The 23,184-nt window shown below is 35.7% G+C and overlaps 1 protein-coding gene across 2 annotated transcripts in view; it reads left to right on the top strand.

The window, feature by feature from the left end:
- LOC145970939 (CD151 antigen) overlaps positions 1-23,184 on the top strand; it is a 128,444-nt gene that overhangs the window by 76,760 nt on the left and 28,500 nt on the right. For both annotated transcript variants that reach the window (XM_083098029.1, XM_083098019.1), the window contains one exon: positions 21,786-21,977. In XM_083098029.1, coding sequence (XP_082954155.1) covers positions 21,786-21,977 — 192 coding nt within the window. The remainder of the gene's footprint in view (positions 1-21,785; positions 21,978-23,184) is intronic.

The following is a 23,184-nucleotide window of genomic DNA, read 5'->3' as shown; positions in this document are numbered from 1 at the left end:
TAACATCTGAATACTAGAATTCTCGCGAATGGAGACGAGTCGGCTTTTCGCACAATTTTTTTTTCGTGAGATATTATATGTAATAAAGAGGTAATGAAGTAATTACTGCAGGTTTTTCGCGACTTCATTCCATTAGCGATTGGTAATTACGTTACATACGAAAAGTGACTAGCTACACTCTCTCTCTCTCTCTCTCTTTCTCTCTCTCTCGTCTTCTGTAGATTTTCGAACGTATACCGGTTAATGAATCGTCGAGGAATTATCTAATTAATCAGGAAAAGTCAGAAAGTCTTTTAGACTTAAATAAAATTTAACTTGGAACTTGAAGTTTTTCAGTGAAACATGGGAAACTTTTAATGAGATACAGGAAAAACGACATTCACGCAAATTCAAATTCAACAAAGTTTTTGTTTACGCAATTGTTTAATAAACTGATTTTATGATATATATGCGACGATAAGTTGCTAACATTAATATTTCACTTGTCGTTTTTCTCGCTTGTCATCGGACAAATGCATTATTTTAGCGTACTTATTTTCATTCTCTTTGAGATGAAATGCATATATTTTATTCACAAAACGCGATTTTATGCTCAAATTCGAGCATGAATAATAATGCAACAGTCTCAACAGTATAGCTACACGGGCGAATCCTGGCAGGGAATTGGGATCCCAGACCAGCTTAATTGTAATAATTAACCATATCGCCAGCAGAGTTGCAAATTATCGACTAATAAGTACTTACGGTACTCGAATGAAACATTCGCTTGACTCTCTTGTCGCAATTTCTCTCACTTGACCTTAAAATGTCGCGTTCTAATTTGATTGACAGCTTTTAGAGAAATGTGCACTGAGAAAAAAATCTGGTTGCATTAATTAGAATTCTGGTAGATTCAATCAGTATGTCTGTTGGAAAATGAACGAACCAGAATTCTTGTAGGAATTACCAGATGATTCTGATTAATTTCTTCTTGTTAAATTTATCAAATTTTCTGGTTAATAATACTAAACTCACCAGCACCAAGTCGTCTAAAATTTTTTCCATCTAATTTCAAAAGTCTGTTTAATATTCTGAATTTCAACAAGATTATTGGATAAATTCAATCCAGATTATTGAAGAAATTATTTTAAATTCAGTTTGTTAGAAATTAAACTGATAAAACAGTGATGCAAGAAGAGGATGCAGCTCAAACACACATAATCAGAGAGCTAGCGCCCTCTTTCTGGCACTACTGCTCGTAAGAGAAAAAAAATATACCTTGGATTTAATGTTAATACTAGTTCTTTATATACATTTCATGGCAAATATTGAATACGAGTTAAGTTAAGAGTGGCTCGCTGCCTAGCGGCAAGCAAAGAAGTTAATGTAACAAGATATTTTATAGATTCAATCAGAAAATATTAACCAGATCCTTATAGTAAAATCTATTAAACGTTCTAGTTATAAAAAATCATGTCTTATCATGATAACTAGAAATTCTTGTTTGATTTAACCAAAACGCCTTCAATCATATACGTCTTGTTGGTACAATCAAACGATTTTTCTCAGTGTGAGAGATGGATTTTTACGTCCAATTAAATATAATAAAACATATTCAAGCGCGCGTATATATTCAATTCGAATTATTAATCAATCTCTATTTTATAAAATACATCTCTCACGATATTTATTCATTTTCATATCGTGCAACATATATAATGTACAAAATTTTCATAAAGTATTTATAACGTAATTCGACGAAAAAGTTGCAACGCACGCGCGCGAATAATTAATCACATTGCACCAAAATTTGTCGATAAAGATAATACGCGACATTAATATTCCTCAGACATACTAAGAGCAGATTCTTCTCTCGTGATCGATTTTAATCTCAAGCGAGCGAAATGGACGGGATTGTTCGCAACGAAAGGATATCATATGCGAATTATCCACGTTGATCGTTAATTATGCTCGCGATTCGACCGTTGTCGAGCGCGACTGACGAGACTGCGAGACGCATTCCCCGCGGCGCGCGTTCCCAGGAGTGCTTGCGTTTCGTCGCACGCGCCGCGCGCTGTTGGAATGCAACCGGCGCGCGATTCGCCGATCGTGGGACAGCGATGGGTCGATCGCGCGAACATGCGCGGAACCGAAATCCCCTTCACGTGAAACGGGAAATCGTGAGTTGAATTATTTCACGCGTCCCGCGGCGTATCTCGCTTAATTACCTACCTGCGTCGTGTCCTGTAACGTGTGGCGAATAACGCCGCACTCTTCTCCGTTCGTAGCTCGTAGCTCGTAGTTGTTCCGATCCATCGATCTGAACGGGAATTCGGGGGGGGGGGGAACCCTTTTGATTAAACGCGACGTGGACAATAGAGACGGTCGTGGACGCGCAAATTCCCCGGGACGCGAGAAAGAAGCGAATACAGTGTACATACCGATAACATGGTATTTCGATATGTATTCAAGATCGCACTCGCGTCGGCGAAGAAGAATAATTAGATAATTAGGTAGATCCTCCCAAATGATATTTTCTCGCGCACTCTCAACGCACTGGAAATACATGATCCATTTGATGAATTATTATTAAATTAATCGTAGCATATGATTTAACAATTATTGTATTTTGTACACACATATCATTAATATGTGCAGAGAGAATATTACATTATAAGAATATTGCCTCGCTGAATATTACATGAGCGCGATATATCAAACATAATGCAATTATCCATTATGAATAAAATTCATATAATGGAAACCTTTTTTTGATGTAGGAAAAATTGGTTAAAAAATAAATGATAAATTCTTTCATAAATAATTTAATAATGTTGTAATCTTTTATATCATATTATAAATGTTCATAAAAAAGCGAAACTTTTGGGAAGAAAACAGGATCGATCAATCTATCTTCTAGAGAATGCATACGCTCAAAAGAATGAAAAACCGTATAGATCTTTTTTACTTTATCTTAAAATCGAAAATGAGACGAGCGCTTAAAGCTAGATTATACGCGTAATTATTCTAATTTCGCCCGGAGATACAACGGCTCTCCTCCTTCGGGTTTCCTCGCGAGGATTTACGTGCCTCCGCGAGATTGGATCTTGGAATATTCCAGGCACCGGCGGCTTAAGATCAGTTTCACGCTCGCCATTGCGGAATAATAATCCAATGCGCCGTGAAATGACATCTCTGGATCGGATATCGAGGGGTGCTGCGAGATGGGTGGGATAATAAATTGGCGAATGGTTTCCCCAGCAACTCCGACATTTTTAGATAATCCGGCGCAAATTATCGTTACGTACGATGCAACGATTTATTTCTCTTATACTAATGGCAGGTTATTAATTAATTAATTAAACAAATCAGTTTTAATGGCAATACGAGTCAAGTGTCGATCTTATAACACAGTTATTTATTATACAAACAAATAAGTATGGAACAAATTACAATGAAAAGTTTGCGAACGTTTCGACCCTATTTTAATTAATTAATTCGGCGTATCATATTGTAAAAACCAGCTGCTTTCATTGCGCATCAACATAACAATAATTATTATAATGTCTGCACAATTTGCTCGACTCGACTCCACTTTCCTCCTCCTACGCGCATTTCATTTCATTCCCTTTAACCCACATTCTCTTTCGCTCCTTCGTTAGCGCGTTTATAAATATTCAGTTTATTGATTCATACTTGTTCACTTGATTCTCTCGCATTGTTCTCCTTTGCTTTTCTCGCATAGTCTCTTTTATTCTCTCTGCTTCTTAAGCTAGCGCCATCGCGATTCGCAAATAGAATAATAGAAAGAAATCTAATTGATCTTTGACGAGTTTTCCCTCCATACGAATAATAAAGAATGACGAATATGCGCATAGTCTGGCGCTGACAAACTCGTTACACTTAACTGCGGGCAAATTTATTGAAAAATTTGCGATTGATGAAAAATGGGATAACTTCGGTTCGCGTTATCCACGTATTTTCCCATCAACGTGCTGCATTTAACGATGGTCGATGTCATAAATGGCTCGCAGCTTCTTTCGTATCGCGGCATGAAGGTAGGATCTGGCTTTTATCAGACTCGCGCGTACTCGGGGAACGGTTGATTGGCTCCGACTATATAAATAAGGGGGCGGGGGAGCCGGCTATCTTCGACCGGAGATCTTTTCGAGTCTTATGCTAATGGATATCCAGCTTCTCCGACGATGTACCGTATAACGTACGAACCGAGGCAGGCTTCCTCGCTTGGTAGAAACGGGCCGCGGCCGATTAAATGCCGTCGTTGTTGCCGAAGCGAAATTTATATCGGTCGCTATTACGAGCCGAGTTTTCATCGGAGACGATCGTATGGTTTATATACGCGATAGATCAATAGATTCTTTGTGCGATAAACACCGATCAGGAAGTAAAATAGCGAAATAAAATACGGGATAGATGGAGAGTACACAGTAAAAAATTGTGCGTCCATAAGTTAAAATTTTCTTGTGTTACCACATTTTGATTAGTACTTTAATGTAAAATTTACATACAACATATGTTATTATTTTTATAACGTTTTCATGTGTTACATTTATGTCAACTTTATAACTTAACACTTTGTATATGTCTTTTAGAAATGGAATATTATTTTGAGTATTTTTAACATAATCTTTTAAACAATCAACATGTGTCAAAGTCAGTTTAACATTCTAAGAAAAATTAAAGAGAATCTTCAAATAATCTTGAACTTTGACATATAAAAATAATCAAATTTACTATAATCAAATGTTTCTATTACAAATAATTTAAGTTAAAATAATTATTATTATATGTTAATGTCTTGCAACAATTCTTACGAATTATTGTAACTATTTTTTCATGTAATTTTTAATTAATTTGTATGTTATTTTTACATTACACTTAAGTGACAATAACAAAAATAAATGTAAAGTATCGTGTCAATTATTTAACATTTTTAGTTTGTCAATAAATAACATACGACGAATGAGTTATTTTAACTTAAAATTTAGAGTGAACTTTCTGGGATATGTGAAAAATGTTAAAATTAATATTTTATTTTTTACTGTGTATACACGCGCGGAGACTATCGTTTCCGCTCAAACTTCAGCAGCGCTTCTCTTTAGCAGCGTTGGAATTCACCGTTTATTCGACTTAAATACGTTAAACGCAAAGTGATATTAACGCGCGAAAGGAATTACGGAGCTCGAATATATATTACGAGCATACATCTGGGGGTTCTACGTATTGAATATATATCCTTGTATGTACTATGATCTCTTGTAATTTCGTAATAGCCTATTTTTCTTTCTCGTTTTCGCGCTTCGAAATAATACGTCGAGAGTTGAAAACTTTTGATTACATCTATACCCCTTGGCAACTTTCGAGCACGATTCGCTTTAGAAAGCATCTAATAAAGATAATAGTCCATTTTCCCTCTCTCTCTCTCTCTCTCTCTCTCTCTCTGTATACATATATTTAACGTTGAACGCGGCTGTCTACGGCTACACAGTAAAAAATAAAATGTTAATTATAACATTTTTCACATATCCCAGAAAGTTCACTCTAAATTTTAAGTTAAAATAACTCATTCGTCGTATGTTATTTATTGACAAACTAAAAATGTTTAATAATTGACACGATACTTTACATTTATTTTTGTTATTGTGACTTTAAGTGTAATGTAAAAATAACATACAAATTAATTAAAAATTACATGAAAAAATAGTTGGAATAACTCGTAAGAAATGTTGAGGACATTAACATATAATAGTAATTATTTTAACTTAAATTATTTGTAATAGAAACACTTGATTTTAGTAAATTTGATTATTTTTGTATGTCAAAGTTCAAGATTATTTGAAGATTCACTTGAACTTTTCTTAGAATGTTAAACTGACTTTGAGACATGTTGATTGTTTAAAATAATTATGTTAAAAATAAAATAATATTCCATTTCTAAGAGACATATACAAAGTGTTAAGTTATGAAGGTGACATAAATGTAACACATGAAAACGTTATAAAAATAATAACATATAGGTTGTATGTTAATTTTACATTGAAATATTAATCAGAAGGTGGTAACACAAGAAAATTGCAACATATGGACGCACAATTTTTTACTGTGCAATTCTCATCTCGCATTTACGCGATAGTCACGCTTTTGAATAAGAGCGCGTTAATTTTGACCATCATATTAATAAAAAGTTAAAAAATAAAAGGCGAATGTGCGTGTATAAATGAGATTCTCTAGGAAAAAAATTCCCTTAATGAAGTTCTATCAAAGGCACACACCTTATATTTTAACACAGCGAGCACGCGTAAAGCACACAGAGCAACGAACACACGTCGCGAATCCGTTCGACGTCGCGAATACGTGTACGTGTACGAAGCCTCGGGGACTCCGATTATCATAAAGCTCTCTTCGTAAACGATTCTATTAAATTACACGCCTGAGCTCGCCGTGGCTCGAGAATCGCGAGTCCACAACGCGCACGCAACGCCGAAAATGTTTATCATTACGCGGTGGCGGCGTCCTTTCGTTTGTCGTAAATCAAGCCAAGTCTCGGTATGTTCATGCAAGCATGCGGTACATACACACACGCGTGAAACGTCGCATCGGTGCTTACCAGTGTGGTTGTAAAGAGGATGGGAGAGGCTGGAAGAAAGTGCACGGCAGTGCAGATGATATCTCGCGGCGGCAACGGCAGCATCCGGAGCTGTAGTATCTTTGAATAAGGTTGCCAGGGAATTACCGTGTCGTACGTAATCATTCCGGATCGTAATACGTACTTGTGAATTCATGGCAATGTTGCGCACGCATGTGCGCGCGCGCGCACGAAGGAGAGAGACAGAGGGACACGTGCAAGGAAGAAAGAAACGCGGATAAAAGTTTACGGGGACTCTCGAGGAAAGTGTCGAGAAATATATCCGTATATAGTAGCGAGAAGAGAGAATTCGTTTAAGAAACATATGACGGTAAATATTGCAAGAAACTCGTGCTCCGATTATTTATGCGGTCCGCGGTCGAAAAGGATTGCGAAGAGAGGCTGGTGAATTTAAATTATGTAGGCAACGTTCCAGAAAATGGTCTCTTGGCTAGAGCGGAACGAAACGTTCCTCAAATAATTTTTATCTGATTTGTGTATATATATATATATATATATATATATATATATATATATATATATACACATGTATTATAATAAATTCGTGTATTCTTTTCCATTATTTATGTATTCTGCCTCCGAAAAGGAATTATATGCGTAAAGGAAGTTGGCTGGAATTTTAATTATATGAGCAACATCTATAATATTTTCTACCGCGAGCTCAAACAATTTTCATTTGTCTCAAAATACAAGACTGGACAGCGTCGAAATTCGCATAGGTTCCGGACATGCGGTTGAGCTTGCAAACGGAACCTAAAATTAGAACATAACCCCGACATACTTCGAGCAGGTACGCATTTCCAAGCTGAGCGGGCGGAGAGAATTACGCAAGTGTATATTCTCTGAAACTGATTATGTCAGTCATAGCCGTACACCAAGCAATGTGATTTAAACGGGTAACTAAATTTGCGGATAGCTCTCAGCACACACGCGGTACACACAAGACGAAACACGAAAGACAGCATGCAATATATTAGCTGAATACAAGCATTCCGTTCATTTAAATGAAGGAAACAGAAACGCGTGCAAATTCTTACTTACTCGTGCAGATTTCAACACGTATAGCACATGTGTTCTATTATTAGATTATTAGATTAATCAGGAAGCCTCGTGGTTTTTTCGTAGAATTCTCGTAGAGACGTAGACACACACACACTCTTATACAGGGTGTCCCGAAACTAACGCTTGATATTTTAAAGGCAGATTCTCTGGCCAATTTAAAAACGATTTTTCCTCAGCGAAAATGTCGCGGCACTAATAGTTTTCGAGTTATAAACGATTGAAAATAAAGGGTTTTTCGCAAACCAAGGCTTATGGGAATAAAATATTAATAAAGTCACATTCTTTAGTTAATTTTAGGTAGAGTTTACTTTAATAGAATTTTAATTTAAGGCTTAGTTAGAAAGATACATGATGACAAAAATTGGGAATATGCAAAAAATAATGATCTCCCTCGACATTTTCGCTGAGGAAAAATCGTTTTTAAATTGGCCAGAGAATCTGCCTTTAAAATATCAAGCGTTAGTTTCGGGACACCCTGTATATATGATAGGATATATCTCTGTTTGAGAGACAAGTCTCAAATAATTATTGCATCAATTGCAAGAAAAAGATTTTAAGAAATTTTCCTCCGAATTATTTACCTTGTGTACAATGCAAACACGCTTATTTGTTACACGTTATAAAAAAAAGTACCAATATTTTGCAAATATATGCGAATTTATATCCGCATGATTGAAGACGACGATAATATTTCGGAAGCTCGCAAATTTGAGATTTTAGACACCGTGTAGTTAAAGCGATAGCATGGTTTCCCGATACGAGTAGAGGTAAAATCGCCGCGAGCGCATCGCGAAATGTTGTCGGCGCAATTAAAATGGAAACGAGTACATCGCCGGTTGTAAACGGGGGCGACTGGACTTTAACGGCGGCGAATATGCGTTGTCCGGCACAGATTTTGGATGCTGGCCTCGGGGTAATGGGATGACTCTCGCCTATGGCCAAGCGATACCGCGCAAAAATTTATTTCCTCGTCGTCCGGTCGTACATCGTCGAGATATTGAAATCCTGACGTCTAATGTAATAAAAATGCTGGCCTGTTTTGCGGAGGGGGAGAGGGATTTCGATGGAAAAAAAAAGATTGATTTCCGCGTACGCGGCGAATCCGAATGCATTTGGCAAGCTCGCATGTCGCACAAAAATGGCTCGTGGTATCGTCACGAATGAAATATTATAATACATTCAATTTTCCGCGAAATTTATAGGATTAAATTTAAAAGAGGATACTTTACTTGTTTAAAAAAAATTGCAAAATATTTGTACACAAGTAAAAATTTTCGTACATATATTACAAATAGAGTTGTAGCATTTAATATTATATTATATAATGTATATTATATAATTTATTATATAATATTATATAATTTCACATAATTTTTTTGTTTATTTTTCGTGCGCTATCTTTATAATGACTCTCCAATGTAAAGTGCCAACGCAAACGTTACGTTCTTTTTACGGCGATAGACTGATGGATAACCCCAAGTCGATCGGATGATCTTTAATTAACTTTGCGCGCGATACTCGTTATAAATAACATGTTATTAACAAGATAACATTGTAAATTCCGGAGAGGAGAGTGGCGGAGATAATTAAGTACCGAATCGAATTACATCGTGTTTATGTCGCGTGGGCGGTCGGTCGGTCGGTCTTTGACGTTGGCGATGCGCTTGGCGTGTTTCAACGACCGTATCCGAAATAATCGAGTGTTTGCGCGCGACGGGGATGATTTAATTATTTAGAGAACGCCAGGTATTTGTAGTAGAATGTCTGCGGGCGAGCTCGGACAAAGTACTTAACTCCGTCGGGAATGCAGGACGTCGTTTGAAGACGCTCGGAATTTCGTCCGGCTAGTGCCTCGGGGACGCTGCAGTTTTCTCCCTTTCTTACGTGATCCTTTCCTTTTCTCCTATATCGCGCCTTTTGTTCGTTCAGCAAGCGGAATTGTGTGTCTCGAATTGCGCTTTCCTAACGTAACTAGATATTTCGCGACGTAACTAGTAATTTCACGACGGTTACAATTGTTTTTCTCACTCTTGCTCCGAAAATAGCGAGAGCTGTAGCGACATGAATTTTACGAGAACAACACGTGGAGAGAAAAAAAGGAGAAAGAGTGAAAAAAAAAACAAAGAGAAGCGTTATACAAATTCCAAGTATTGCGTCGCCTTTAATTTCACTTTTCCTTCGTTTCTCGCCCGATTCTCCGTTTTAACGGAGAGAGCATTTATCCTCCGCTCTCGAATGAGAGGAAAACCACCCTCTCGGTACGCCGGGAAACAGATGCTTCCAATTCCGACGATTGATCCGCGAGAGATTCGAAGGAGCGTAGGAATAAAGTGGAAAAAGTCGAATCGCAGAGAGATGCCGTCGCCCTTTTCATTCGGTGCTTTATACTCGTTGTACACGTATCTTTCACTGGTCGGTTGTGTATATCGAATGGAATTTCTTTCGGTTGTATCATGCCCCATCGGTTTTCCACGGATTGGTCCGTCAAGGATTACACGGAGGAATGCAATAAAAAGGGACTAAACACCGTTACGTCTTAAGAACTTTATTTGTCCCGTAGATCGGTAAACTCGGAGTAGGAGGAGAGATAAGCGGCGATCTTGGGATCGTCCAGAGAAGGGGATAAAAAATAAAGTAAAACACGAAAGAGGCGGGGGCGTCGGCGGGAGAAGTCACCGACGTCCCTTTGAGAATACCAGCAAGAAAACCAGTCCGAACGAGATTTCCGTGGCTGTCAAGCTGCGAGTGTTTTCGATAGACAACTCGTTGGAAGTTACAATCTAGTAGAGACCGTAAATGTTTGGCCGCACACGGATCCGTGGACGGAATTAAAGCTGTATATACATTCATATATACACAGTAAAAAATAAAAATGTTAATTTTAACATTTTTCACATGTCCCAGAAAATTCACTCTAAATTTTAAGTTAAAATAACTCATTCGTCGTATGTTACTTATTGACAAACTAAAAATGTTAAATAATTGACACGATACTTTACATTTATTTTTGTTATTGTGACTTTAAGTGTAGTGTAAAAATAACATACAAATTAATTTAAAATTACATGAAAAAAATAGTTACAATAACTCATAAGAATTGTTATAGGACATTAACATATAATAGTAATTATTTTAACTTAAATTATTTGTAATAGAAACATTTGATTTTAGTAAATTTGATTATTTTGTATGTCAAAATTAAAGATTATTTCAAGATTTACTTGAACTTTTAGAATGTTAAACTGACTTTGAGATATGTTGATTGCTTAAAATGATTATGTTAAAAATATTCAAAATAATAGTCTATTTCTAAAAGACATATACAAAGTGTTAAATTATGAAGTTAACATAAATGTAACACATGAAAACGTTATAAAAATAATAACATATAAGTTGTATGTTAATTTTACATTAAAGTACTAATCAAAACGTGGTAACAAGAAAATTTTAACATATGGACGCACAATTTTTTACTGTGTATAAACGAAAAAGAAAAAACGATTTAATATGTATATGATGCGTCGTTTATTCTGTCCTCGATACGCGTACTATACCGTATTACCGTAATCAAAAAACGGACGAATAAAGATCCTTTATTTTAAAAATACATTTAATTAATTCTTTATTTGTATGCGCAATGTATTTATTTACATAATTTAGATAATGTATTTATTTAATATTTATGTATTATTTATACGTGGCTCGTTCATTTTTTCCTATGAAATATTCGCCCGAATTCGCACGAATCTTAATGAAATATCTCACGCAAAAACGAAAAGTGTATACGCCAACCAGAATTTAATGAAGAGATTAAACTGTTTCTCTCGGCAAATATTTTATTACATCGCACTTTTGCCGCGTCGCAATTTAAGCCCGCGTTACAACGAGCCCGCGATAATTTTCGGAGTGTTTTTCAGCGCATCGCGTTGCGTATGACGTCCGATTTTTAATTTCTTCATTTCCGTTCGCCGTTTTCCGCACACCGCTCGCACACTGGCCACATCGCGTTGTCCGGCAGAATTTAGCGAGTACGTGAACGGATTAGCATAACATTGCCCAAGTTGCAACCGGGGGAGTTTAACCCGGAGCTGATCGCGCGCTTGCATTGGCCGGCACGTTCGGTTCGCCAGCTGTCTCGTTACATCCGATGCAGTTCACGCGAGTTTGTACTATATGCATAAGTACATAAGCGATCGCTAAAGTGTACCGTGAGCAATGTGCCGAAAGGAGATTGGCTTGGGTCTTGCCGTATTTTGCAAGAATGTACGGAAAAGCAAGAGCAAACTCACAGTAAAAAATTGTGCGTCCATATGTTAAAATTTTCTTGTGTTACCACGTTTTGATTAGTACTTTAATGTAAAATTAACATACAACTTATATGTTATTATTTTTATATCGTTTTCATGTGTTACATTTATGTCAACTTCATAACTTAACACTTTGTATATGTCTCTTAGAAATAGACTATTATTTTGAATATTTTTAACATAATCATTTTAAGCAATCAACATATCTCAAAGTCAGTTTAACATTCTAAAAGTTCAAGTAAATCTTGAAATAATCTTGAACTTTGACATACAAAAATAATCAAATTTACTGAAATCAAATGTTTCTATTACAAATAATTTAAGTTAAAATAATTACTATTATATGTTAATGTCCTCAACATTTCTTACGAGCTATTGCAACTATTTTTTCAATGTCTTGTAATTTTTAATTAATTTGTATGCTATTTTTACATTACACTTAAAGTCACAATAACAAAAATAAATGTAAAGTATCGTGTCAATTATTAAACATTTTAAGTTTGTCAATAAGTAACATGCGACGAATGAGTTATTTTAACTTAAAATTTAGAGTGGACTTTCTGGGACATGTGAAAAATGTTATAATTAACATTTTATTGTTTACTGTGTATACGCGAAGACTAATACAATCAATTTCTTTCTCATTCGCCATTTTCATCGTACGAACAATTTAAATATCCCACACGACGAGAAACTTTCTCGTGTTTTTCTGTCGAATTTTGTCGCGCAACCAGAGTTCTCGCGATCGAGTTTGTATTTTTTCTTTACGTCTGCGTATACCTAATGCTTCATGCTCGATTCGTGCCACGGCTCACAGCGGATCAATTATGCAAAATGTTCTTTATCCCGAACTCGCATTGCATTCCGCGGCTGCGAGAAATCGAGAGGAGGAGATTCGCCGTAAATCGGCTGCGGCTTCGAGATGCGCGCGCGTGCGTCGACTTGCCTTTTTCCCGCTTTATTTTCCGATCGAGGTGGACGCGGCGAAGGCAGGATACGGCTTGGTGATCTGAAATACGGGCACGTAGAAGCGAAGCGAATATCGGTCGCGCGCGATACATACGATTTACGATGTATCGTCGACCCGTAGCGCGCGCGCGCACGACGGCTACGACGCGACGTATACGTATGTACGTGTGCGCCATCGGGACAATGATAAAATAATAAATTGCGGCCCCTGGAGCTACCGCGATGGCCCACCCCATTCGTGGGGAATCGAATCGAGTTCTTTTCACGCGTTCCTTGCACGCCGAGACTAGAATACGACCTCGGGATTGGAATATTGCCCGGATATATATCGACGTTGACTCGTGTCTGTGAAGCTGGCACGACAATCTACGAATTATAAAAAAATACTAAGAGTTCTGATAGCACTTTTCATAGTTCTATAGTTCCTGATAAAAATTAAAAAGAGTTCCGCATTCCTTATATTAAAAAATCGAAATCGAAAAAATGTCGTGCTAACTTCGCGAATCTAGCACGACACTCTTTCCTCTAAAGTACCAAAACGCGTTGAATATTATTATTTTTAGCAAGAGTTCCCGATAGTTCTGTTCAAGTTCAGCCTATATATGCAATTTCAGATCGATATTTCAAAAATTAATAATTTTTAAACAATTTTTAAGATTCTCGCCCAGCACGACATTCTCCCTCTAAAGTACTAAACCGCGTTGAAAATTATTATTTCTAATAACAGTTCTCGATAGTTCTGCTATAGTTCAGCCTATATAGGCAAATTTCAGACCGATATTTCAATAATTAATAATTTTTAACGAATTTTTAATGTCCTCGACCAGCACGACACTTAGTAAAAATGTGTCGTGCTGATGATTTTTCGTAGTTTTAACGATAGTTCTCGACAGTTCTATAAAAGTTCTATTCTTTGAAAACGTTTTTACGCAGAGTTCCGACCGTTTAATATTTTTTAAACAATTTTTTATTATTATCCAGCACGACACTCTCCCTCTAAAGTACTAAGACGCGTTGAATATTATTATTTTTAGCAAGAGTTCCCGATAGTTCTGCTATATTTCAGCCTATATATGCAATTTCTGATAGATATTTCAATAATTAATAATTTTTTACGAATTTTTAATGTCCTTGACCAGCACGACACTTAGTAAAAATGTGTCGTGCTGATGATTTTCCGTAGTTTTAACGGCAGTTCTGGACAGTTCTATATAAGTTCTATCTTTTAGAAACATTTTTACGCAGAGTTCCGACCGATTACTATTTTTTAAATAATTTTTTACAATAACCCAGCACGACACTCCCTCTAAAGTACTGAGACACGTTGAATATTATTATTTTTAGCAAGAGTTCCCGATAGTTCTGCTATAGTTCAGCCTATATATGCAGTTTTAGGTCGATATTCCAAAAATTAATAATTTTTTATGAATTTTTAATGTTCTTGACCAGCACGACACTTAGTAAAAATGTGTCGTGCTGATGATTTTCCGTAGTTTTAACGGCAGTTCTGGACAGTTCTATATAAGTTCTATCTTTTAGAAACATTTTTACGCAGAGTTCCGGCCGATTACTATTTTTTAAATAATTTTTTACAATAACCCAGCACGACACTCTCCCTTTAAAGTACTGAAACGCGTTGAATATTATTATTTTTAGCAAGAGTTCCCGATAGTTCTGCTATAGTTCAGCCTATATATGCAGTTTTAGGTCGATATTCCAAAAATTAATAATTTTTTATGAACTTTTAATGTTCTTGACCAGCACGACACTTAGTGAAAATGTGTCGTGCTGATGATTTTCCGTAGTTTTAACGGCAGTTCTGGACAGTTCTACATAAGTTCTCTTTTAGAAACATTTTTACGCAGAGTTCCGACCGATTACTATTTTTTAAATAATTTTTTACAATAACCTAGCACGACACTCTCCCTCTAAAGTACTAAGACACGTTGAATATTATTATTTTTATCAAGAGTTCCCGACAGTTTTGTTGAAGTTCAGCCTATATATGCAGTTTTAGGTCAATATTCCAAAAATTAATAATTTTTTATGAACTTTTAATGTTCTTAACCAGCACGACACTTAGTGAAAATGTGTCGTGCTGATGATTTTCCGTAGTTTTAACGGCAGTTCTGGACAGTTCTACATAAGTTCTCTTTTAGAAACATTTTTACGCAGAGTTCCGACCGATTACTATTTTTTAAATAATTTTTTACAATAACCTAGCACGACACTCTCCCTCTAAAGTACTGAAACGCGTTGAATATTATTATTTTTAGCAAGAGTTCCCGATAGTTCTGCTATAGTTCAGCCTATATATGCAGTTTTAGGTCGATATTTCAAAAATTAATAATTTTTATGAATTTTTAATGTTCTTGACCAGCACGACACTTAGTAAAAATGTGTCGTGCTGATGATTTTCCGTAGTTTTAACGGCAGTTATCGACAGTTCTATATAAGTTCTATCTTTTAGAAACATTTTTACGCAGAGTTCCGGCCGATTACTATTTTTTAAATAATTTTTTACAATAACCCAGCACGACACTCTCCCTCTAAAGTACTGAAACGCGTTGAAAATAATTATTTTTGACAACAGTTCTCGATTATTCTGCTATAGTTCAGCCTATATATGCAATTTTAGGTCGATATTCCAAAAAGTAATAATTTTTAAGCAATTTTTAAGATTCTCGCCCAGCACGGCATTCTCCCTCTAAAGTACTAAACCGCGTTGAAAATTATTATTCCTAATAACAGTTCTCGATAGTTCTACTATAGTTCAACCTATATATGCAGTTTTAGGTCGATATTCCAAAAATTAATAATTTTTAATGTTCTTGACCAGCACGACACTTAGTAAAAATGTGTCGTGCTGATGATTTTCCGTAGTTTTAACGGCAGTTCTGGATAGTTCTATATAAGTTCTACCTTTTAGAAACATTTTTACACGGAGTCCGACCGATTACTATTTTTTAAATAATTTTTTACAATAACCCAGCACGACACTCTGCCTCTAAAGTATTAAAATGCGTTGAACATGATTATTTTTAGCAAGAGTTCTCGATAATTCTGCTATAACTCAGCCTATATATGCAATTTTAGGTCGATATTCCAACAATTAATAATATAATTGTAAAAAATTATTTATGAAATAATAAACGGTCGGATCTCTACGTATAAATGTTTCTAAAGGATAGAACTTTTATAGAACTGTCGAGAACTGCCGTTAAAATTACAGAAAATCATCAGCACGACACATTTTTACTAAGTCTCGTGCTAGTCAAGAACATTAAAAATTCATAAAAAATTATTAATTTTTGGAATATCGACCTAAAACTGCATATATAGGTTGAATTATAGCAGAACTATCGAGAACTGTTATTAGAAATAATAATTTTCAACGCGGTTTAATACTTTAGAGGGAGAATGTCGTGCTGGGCGAGAATCTTAAAAATTGTTGAAACATTATTAATTTTTGGAATATCGACCTAAAATTGCATATATAGGCTGATCTATAGCAGAACTATCGGGAACTGTTGTCAAAAATAATTATTTTCAACGCGTTTCAGTACTTTAGAGGGAGAGTGTCGTGCTAGGTTATTGTAAAAAATTATTTAAAAAATAGTAATCGGTCGGAACTCTGCGTAAAAATGTTTCTAAAAGATAGAACTTATATAGAACTGTCGATAACTGCCGTTAAAACTACGGAAAATCATCAGCACGACACATTTTCACTAAGTGTCGTGCTGGTTAAGAACATTAAAAATTCATAAAAAATTATTAAGTTTTGGAATATCGACCTAAAACTGCATATATAGGTTGAACTATAGCAGAACTATCGAGAACTGTTATTAGAAATAATAATTTTCAACGCGTTTCAGTACTTTAGAGGGAGAATGTCGTGCTGGGCGAGAATCTTAAAAATTGTTGAAACATTATTAATTTTTGGAATATCGACCTAAAATTGCATATATAGGCTGATCTATAGCAGAACTATCGAGAACTGTTGTCAAAAATAATTATTTTCAACGCGTTTCAGTACTTTAGAGGGAGAGTGTCGTGCTAGGTTATTGTAAAAAATTATTTAAAAAATAGTAATCGGTCGGAACTCTGCGTAAAAACGTTTTCAAAGAATAGAGCTTTTATAGAACTGTCGAGAACTATCGTTAAAACTACGAAAAATCATCAGCACGACACATTTTTACTAAGTGTCGTGCTGGTCGAGGACATTAAAAATTCGTTAAAAATTATTAATTATTGAAATATCGGCCTAAAACTGCATATATAGGTTGAACTATAGCAGAACTATCGAGAACTGTTATTAGAAATAATAATTTTCAACGCGGTTTAATACTTTAGAGGGAGAATGTCGTGCTGGGCGAGAATCTTAAAAATTGTTTAAACATTATTAATTTTTGGAATATCGACCTAAAATTGCATATATAGGCTGAACTATAGCAGAACTATCGGGAACTCTTGCTAAAAATAATAATATTCAACGTGTCGCAGTACTTTAGAGGGAGTGTCGTGCTGGGTTATTGTAAAAAATTATTTAAAAAATAGTAATCGGTCGGAACTCTGCGTAAAAATGTTTCTAAAAGATAGAACTTATATAGAACTGTCCAGAACTGCCGTTAAAACTACGGAAAATCATCAGCACGACACATTTTTACTAAGTGTCGCGCTGGTCGAGGACATTAAAAATTCGTAAAAAATTATTAATTATTGAAATATCGATCTGAAATTTGCCTATATAGGCTGAACTATAGCAGAACTATCGAGAACTGTTATTAGAAATAATAATTTTCAACGCGGTTTAGTACTTTAGAGGGAGAATGTCATGCTGGGCGAGAATCTTAAAAATTGTTTAAAAATTATTAATTTTTGAAATATCGATCTGAAATTGCATATATAGGCTGAACTTGAACAGAACTATCGGGAACTCTTGCTAAAAATAATAATATTCAACGCGTTTTGGTACTTTAGAGGAAAGAGTGTCGTGCTAGATTCGCGAAGTTAGCACGACATTTTTTCGATTTCGATTTTTTAATATAAGGAATGCGGAACTCTTTTTAATTTTTATCAGGAACTATAGAACTATGAAAAGTGCTATCAGAACTCTTAGTATTTTTTTATAATTCGTAGATTGTCGTGCCAGCTTCACAGACACCGTTGACTCTAGATCTTTAATGGATGTATTATGTCCCGCACTGATGTAGAGAGCGAAATATTTGTTATCTATGCGTACGAACGTGTCCTATATCGATGTGTGTGCGTGTGTGACGCGATGCTTCGGAAACCCGTCGCGATATCCGTCGAAATTGTCGTGTACATTTGCAATGGTGCAAGTGCGTCACCGAACGATATAAAGTTTGTCGCGTAAAACGTTATTACTTTGTCAATTTTACGACATATTGCACGACGTGTTATAATATGCTTTATACTTTATACGATATTACGTATCTTACTACGATACTTTCTCTCGAGCAGGCTTTTATAACGATTAGCGTCGCTTATGTATCATATTTAGATTTTTTCGCAAGAGTAATTTTTCTCCTTCGAGAGTTAATCTGTTAAAAATGCGATTGTAAATTCGTCAATAATCGTGATAGATTGCGCGATCCAAAGTTGTTGTTTAATTACACGAATAATCGATCATTTCTAATTTATAAATCATTTATAATTGTATTTCTCGATAAAAGGTATCGCGAGTTGAAATTATGAAGCATATCGCTCATGGAACAAAATTATGATACTTTTACATTTCTCGATAAAAAACAGTTTATTCTAAAACGAATTATTATAATATGCCGTAACAACGTCGCAAATTATCGTTGTACATTTAATACTCATGCCACAAATTCTGAGCTCATAAATTGAACTGCTGTACCAAACGATAATGAGCGCCCGCTCACGTAAGCCGCATTCCTCAATATCGTAAATACCACATATGCCGATAATTTGCAAATAACGTCACTTTATTTCCAATCTCTTTATTCCAAATATCTTTCACACATATGAATTTTATAAGAATAATATAATTTGCCGAATAAAAGAGGAAAGTAGCGAGAGAAAAGCGGAAGAAAGGCATTGGACAAGCGCATTTTGTCCGATATTGAGAAACTTATTTCGAAACTTTAAAGATGGAGGAAATTCTCCGCGGATTCTCGACATTTATTGGAATGTAATAAATGCAATGGGATTTACAAAACTTGCCGGATAACCAAAAATTTATTTTAAATCTATAATTCGCGACGATAAAATTTTCGCGATAGAATTTTATTCGTAATTTTATACATTTTGTGTAATATAAAAATATCGCAATATGAAAATATGTGAAAATGTTTCGAAATATTCAAAACACATATTACATATACAGGGTGTATCTGAAATGATGCACTAAACTTTAGGAGCGTATTCTAGAGGTCAAAATAAGACTTTTTTTTCTTATGAACATGGGTCCGCAAATGAACCCCCCTCCGAGCTAAAATTCGAAAATGTGTGAAATTGACCAAACACCCGCAACGCAAATTTATTTATCTCTCAAGAGAGGGTGATAGGTAACGTCGAAACCTTTTCTTTTTTTTCTAAAATACAGCCAATTTTTAATTTTTTCCCCAAACTTTAGGGGCCTCTAGCTCGGAAGGGGGTTCATTTGCGGACCCATGTTCATAGGAAAAAAAAGTCTTATTGTGACCTCTAGAATACGCTCCTAAAGTTTAGTGCATCATTTCAGATACACCCTGTATACATACATACATACATACATATATATTCAACTTCTTCAATATATTCAAATATCTTGGATATGTATATTTTAATTTTTTAAATATACATAATAAAACATATACATATATACATAGCGTATATAAAACTATAGATTTTTGTCTTGAATTCTACCGTTAATTATGATTATAGGATTAATGCATTTAATATTATTACACAGTAGCAATTGACAGCTGAGTAAATGTTTGCGCATTAAATATTAGTAATATATGGGCGTTTATATATGTAGCAATTTCCATTAATAATTCCTAATACTCTTGTCAACTTGATTTCCACATTAGATTATTTCACACTCAAGTTGCATTTTTTCGCCAAACATTGAAATTTTAAAATTATCACAAATAATACACATAATCAGTCAATTAAAGAGGTCAATTAAAGGTGAGTTTTAATATGAATCGCTATATTGATCGAGTAACGTCTGTCGGTTTCTCAGTTTTGCTATCAAAATCTTCTTTTCTCCTTCGATACCGGATTATTCAAGGCGCATAACGCATAATCATAAAGTCGCACATTCACGCCATTTAGAGAGAATGCTAGCCGCCCGTAACTTGGTCATTGTTCCCGGTCACAGTGCCCTACGTGAAATGCATTCTCCCGATACTACCGTAAATATCGCGCACGTCGACCGATATTTACGTCGGCGTTGCTCGTATATTCCGGAGCACCTTCGACCGGTCTCCCGCGGGAGACTTCCGCGTTGTGTGTCGGCGTGTCACGGGAAGCATGAGAGGGTGGGGGGGGGGCGGGGGAAGAGGGAAAAAAAAGATATCGTGCCGCAAGAAAAACGAGGTCCGACGTCGAGAAGCAAAAAAATCGCGGATAAATCGCGATGGAACGCGGCGTTTAACCGATGTTTGACGATTAAAACGGAATGAGTAAAATACGAGCGTTTTTTTTTTTTTTGCATCTGGACAAGAGAAATGGATAGTTACGTAAATGTTAGCTTTTAAAAGAGCTCCCCTGAGAGAAAATTAAAGGCAATTATCTTAAAAGAACTATCTTATAAAGGAGTTTTAAATAGCTTCCATATTTTTTTTCTCCTTCCCTTAGATCGAACGCGAAGTTGATTACGACAATTAACTTTGATTAACGGTGATTTTTAAATCGGTTTTATCCTAGTTTCAATTGAAATATCAAAAATTATCGTTAACAATAAGGAGTATCTTAGATTGAGATATTATTTTGGAATAATAAAATTTATGATATTGAGATGTTATTTTATAATAATATCTCAATATCTATAATAAGGACTTATTTTCTGCTTGCATAGCATCAATTACTGAACACCCTATATACGTAATGCATACATCAATGCATGCTATCGGTCCGATATCCGTTATTCTCTCTCTCTCTCTCTCTCCTACCCTGTCTCTCTCTCCCCTTCTCTCTCTCTCTCGTACCAGTTGCCGTAGGCGGCAACGATATTCGAGACTAGTCATCGAACCGACCTTGTGCTCACAGTGGAAGCGATGCGAATACGATATGAAATTGAATAAAACGCACTGTCCACTGAACCGATCCTATCGGAAGTCTGCAAATGTGAACGACGATCCCCTGCTTTCTTATTATTATTATGTATATTCGTCCGATGATCAATGCGGTATCGATTATTCGAGATTTTCAAAGATGTCAGTCACGAGACACGAACGAATGACAACCAATCGCGGATCTTTGCCTTCGAAAATCTGATTTCATTTCGCCAGTTTTTAAGAAAGGGGAATTTACTTTCGGCGAGACTATAAAAGGCAAGGTTCGAAAAGATTCGTGGCGAAAATTAGTTGCACTTTTTTATCGGCGACGATAAAAATTTTCCTAAGAGCGTACCGAGAGAAAGAGCTCTTATTCGTATCATTAGAGTTGTTGATCGATAATATTCTAATATTCCATTTTTCTTCAGAATTGTCTTAACAAATTAAATATGCAATCACAAGATTACGTGAGATATTATGTCATTACTAGGACAATTATTTTATGACGTTTCATGTTCCTGTGAGATTAAAGTCGAGAATTTCTTGCAGCTGTCCGGACTGGTGGTGGGCGGCATCGGTATCTGGACAGTGGTGGCGAAGCACAGCTACGTGTCCCTTATGTCCACGTCGACGTATCCCACTTTGGCCTACGCCTTGATCGTCGCAGGTGTACTGGCTGTCATCGGTAGCTGGCTCGGATGCGGCGGTGTAACTTCTGAAAATCGATGTGTCCTGCTCGTGGTGAGTCCCCGAGTCCTACAATCATACATCATTGTACATCGTTTGACGCTCGATATAAATCACAAACATCAATTAGATCGAAATGTCGCAATGGACATTCGGACGATAGATATCCGCTCGCATCTTATTGCGAGTTATTATTAATTATAATTAAATATTCTAATTAATCAAAAATTAATTCCATTGTATTATTCTTTTTCTTACATCACATACATATACGCGACTGATTAGGATTATTCATCAATCATCGCCACGTCCGAATTGCATTAATCGACTTCTAGAAACCAATGTAAAGTGAGCGACGGAGTTTGACGCGAAGTAATATAGTCGGATCGATTACAGTAATAATTCCGCTTCCAGCAGCGTGTCCCGTCAGTTTTCGCGGATATCTTAATTCATTAGATGATAAATGACAAATAAATTACATAATTTACTTTGCCTTCACTTTGCGCTTCGTAAATGGATGTTCTTTGCTAAAATGACAGGAAATGACGAATTGTTTGCCAATTGGTACGTTCATTCTTACAAAAAGAAATATCGAGCGTAATTGCGTAAGACTTTTTCCATCTTTCTCTCTCTTTCTCTCGCCGGTCTTATCGATCTAAAAGAGAATCATTTATTAGCAAGACAGCGTCATTTGATTAATTAATTCGCCGACTTTGCGAGCGAGATCGAAAATAGCTGCGAGAGCGACACCTCGACTTGAAAAAGTCAAGAAGCGAATATTGCGAATATCTCGGACAAAGAGAGCTATCGCTCAAAGTCTACCTCTGTTCGAGATATTAGATGTGCTTTTATGCGTGCAATTGTCCGCGATGTCGCGATACATCGCGCGAATTTCTCTTCTCAATTGATTGAACGCGTTCCGTTTACTTCCGATTATTTCCGTTTAGCGAAAGTCTCTCGACGATATATCTCGTTTATAGTCTGTCGATTATAAAATAGAGATAGGACGAAGTGAAATTTCAGATTGGTGTATAAAATGTTTTAAATTTGAGCAATTTTTTCAAAATAATATACGTATTATCAAAATAATATACACAGTAAAAAATAAAATGTTAATTTTAACATTTTTCACATGTCCCAGAAAGTCCACTCTAAATTTTAAGTTAAAATAACTCTTTCGTCGTATGTTACTTATTGACAAACTAAAAATATTAAATAATTGACACGATACTTTACATTTATTTTTGTTATTGTGACTTTA

The sequence above is a fragment of the Camponotus vicinus genome, unplaced genomic scaffold, assembly GCF_025532165.1.
Source record: "Camponotus vicinus isolate PSW18456_S1 unplaced genomic scaffold, iyCamVici1.0 SCAF_1, whole genome shotgun sequence".
Taxonomy (NCBI): domain Eukaryota; kingdom Metazoa; phylum Arthropoda; class Insecta; order Hymenoptera; family Formicidae; genus Camponotus; species Camponotus vicinus.
Note: the sequence above shows the minus strand (reverse complement) of the source record. Positions and strands in the feature narration are given on the sequence as shown.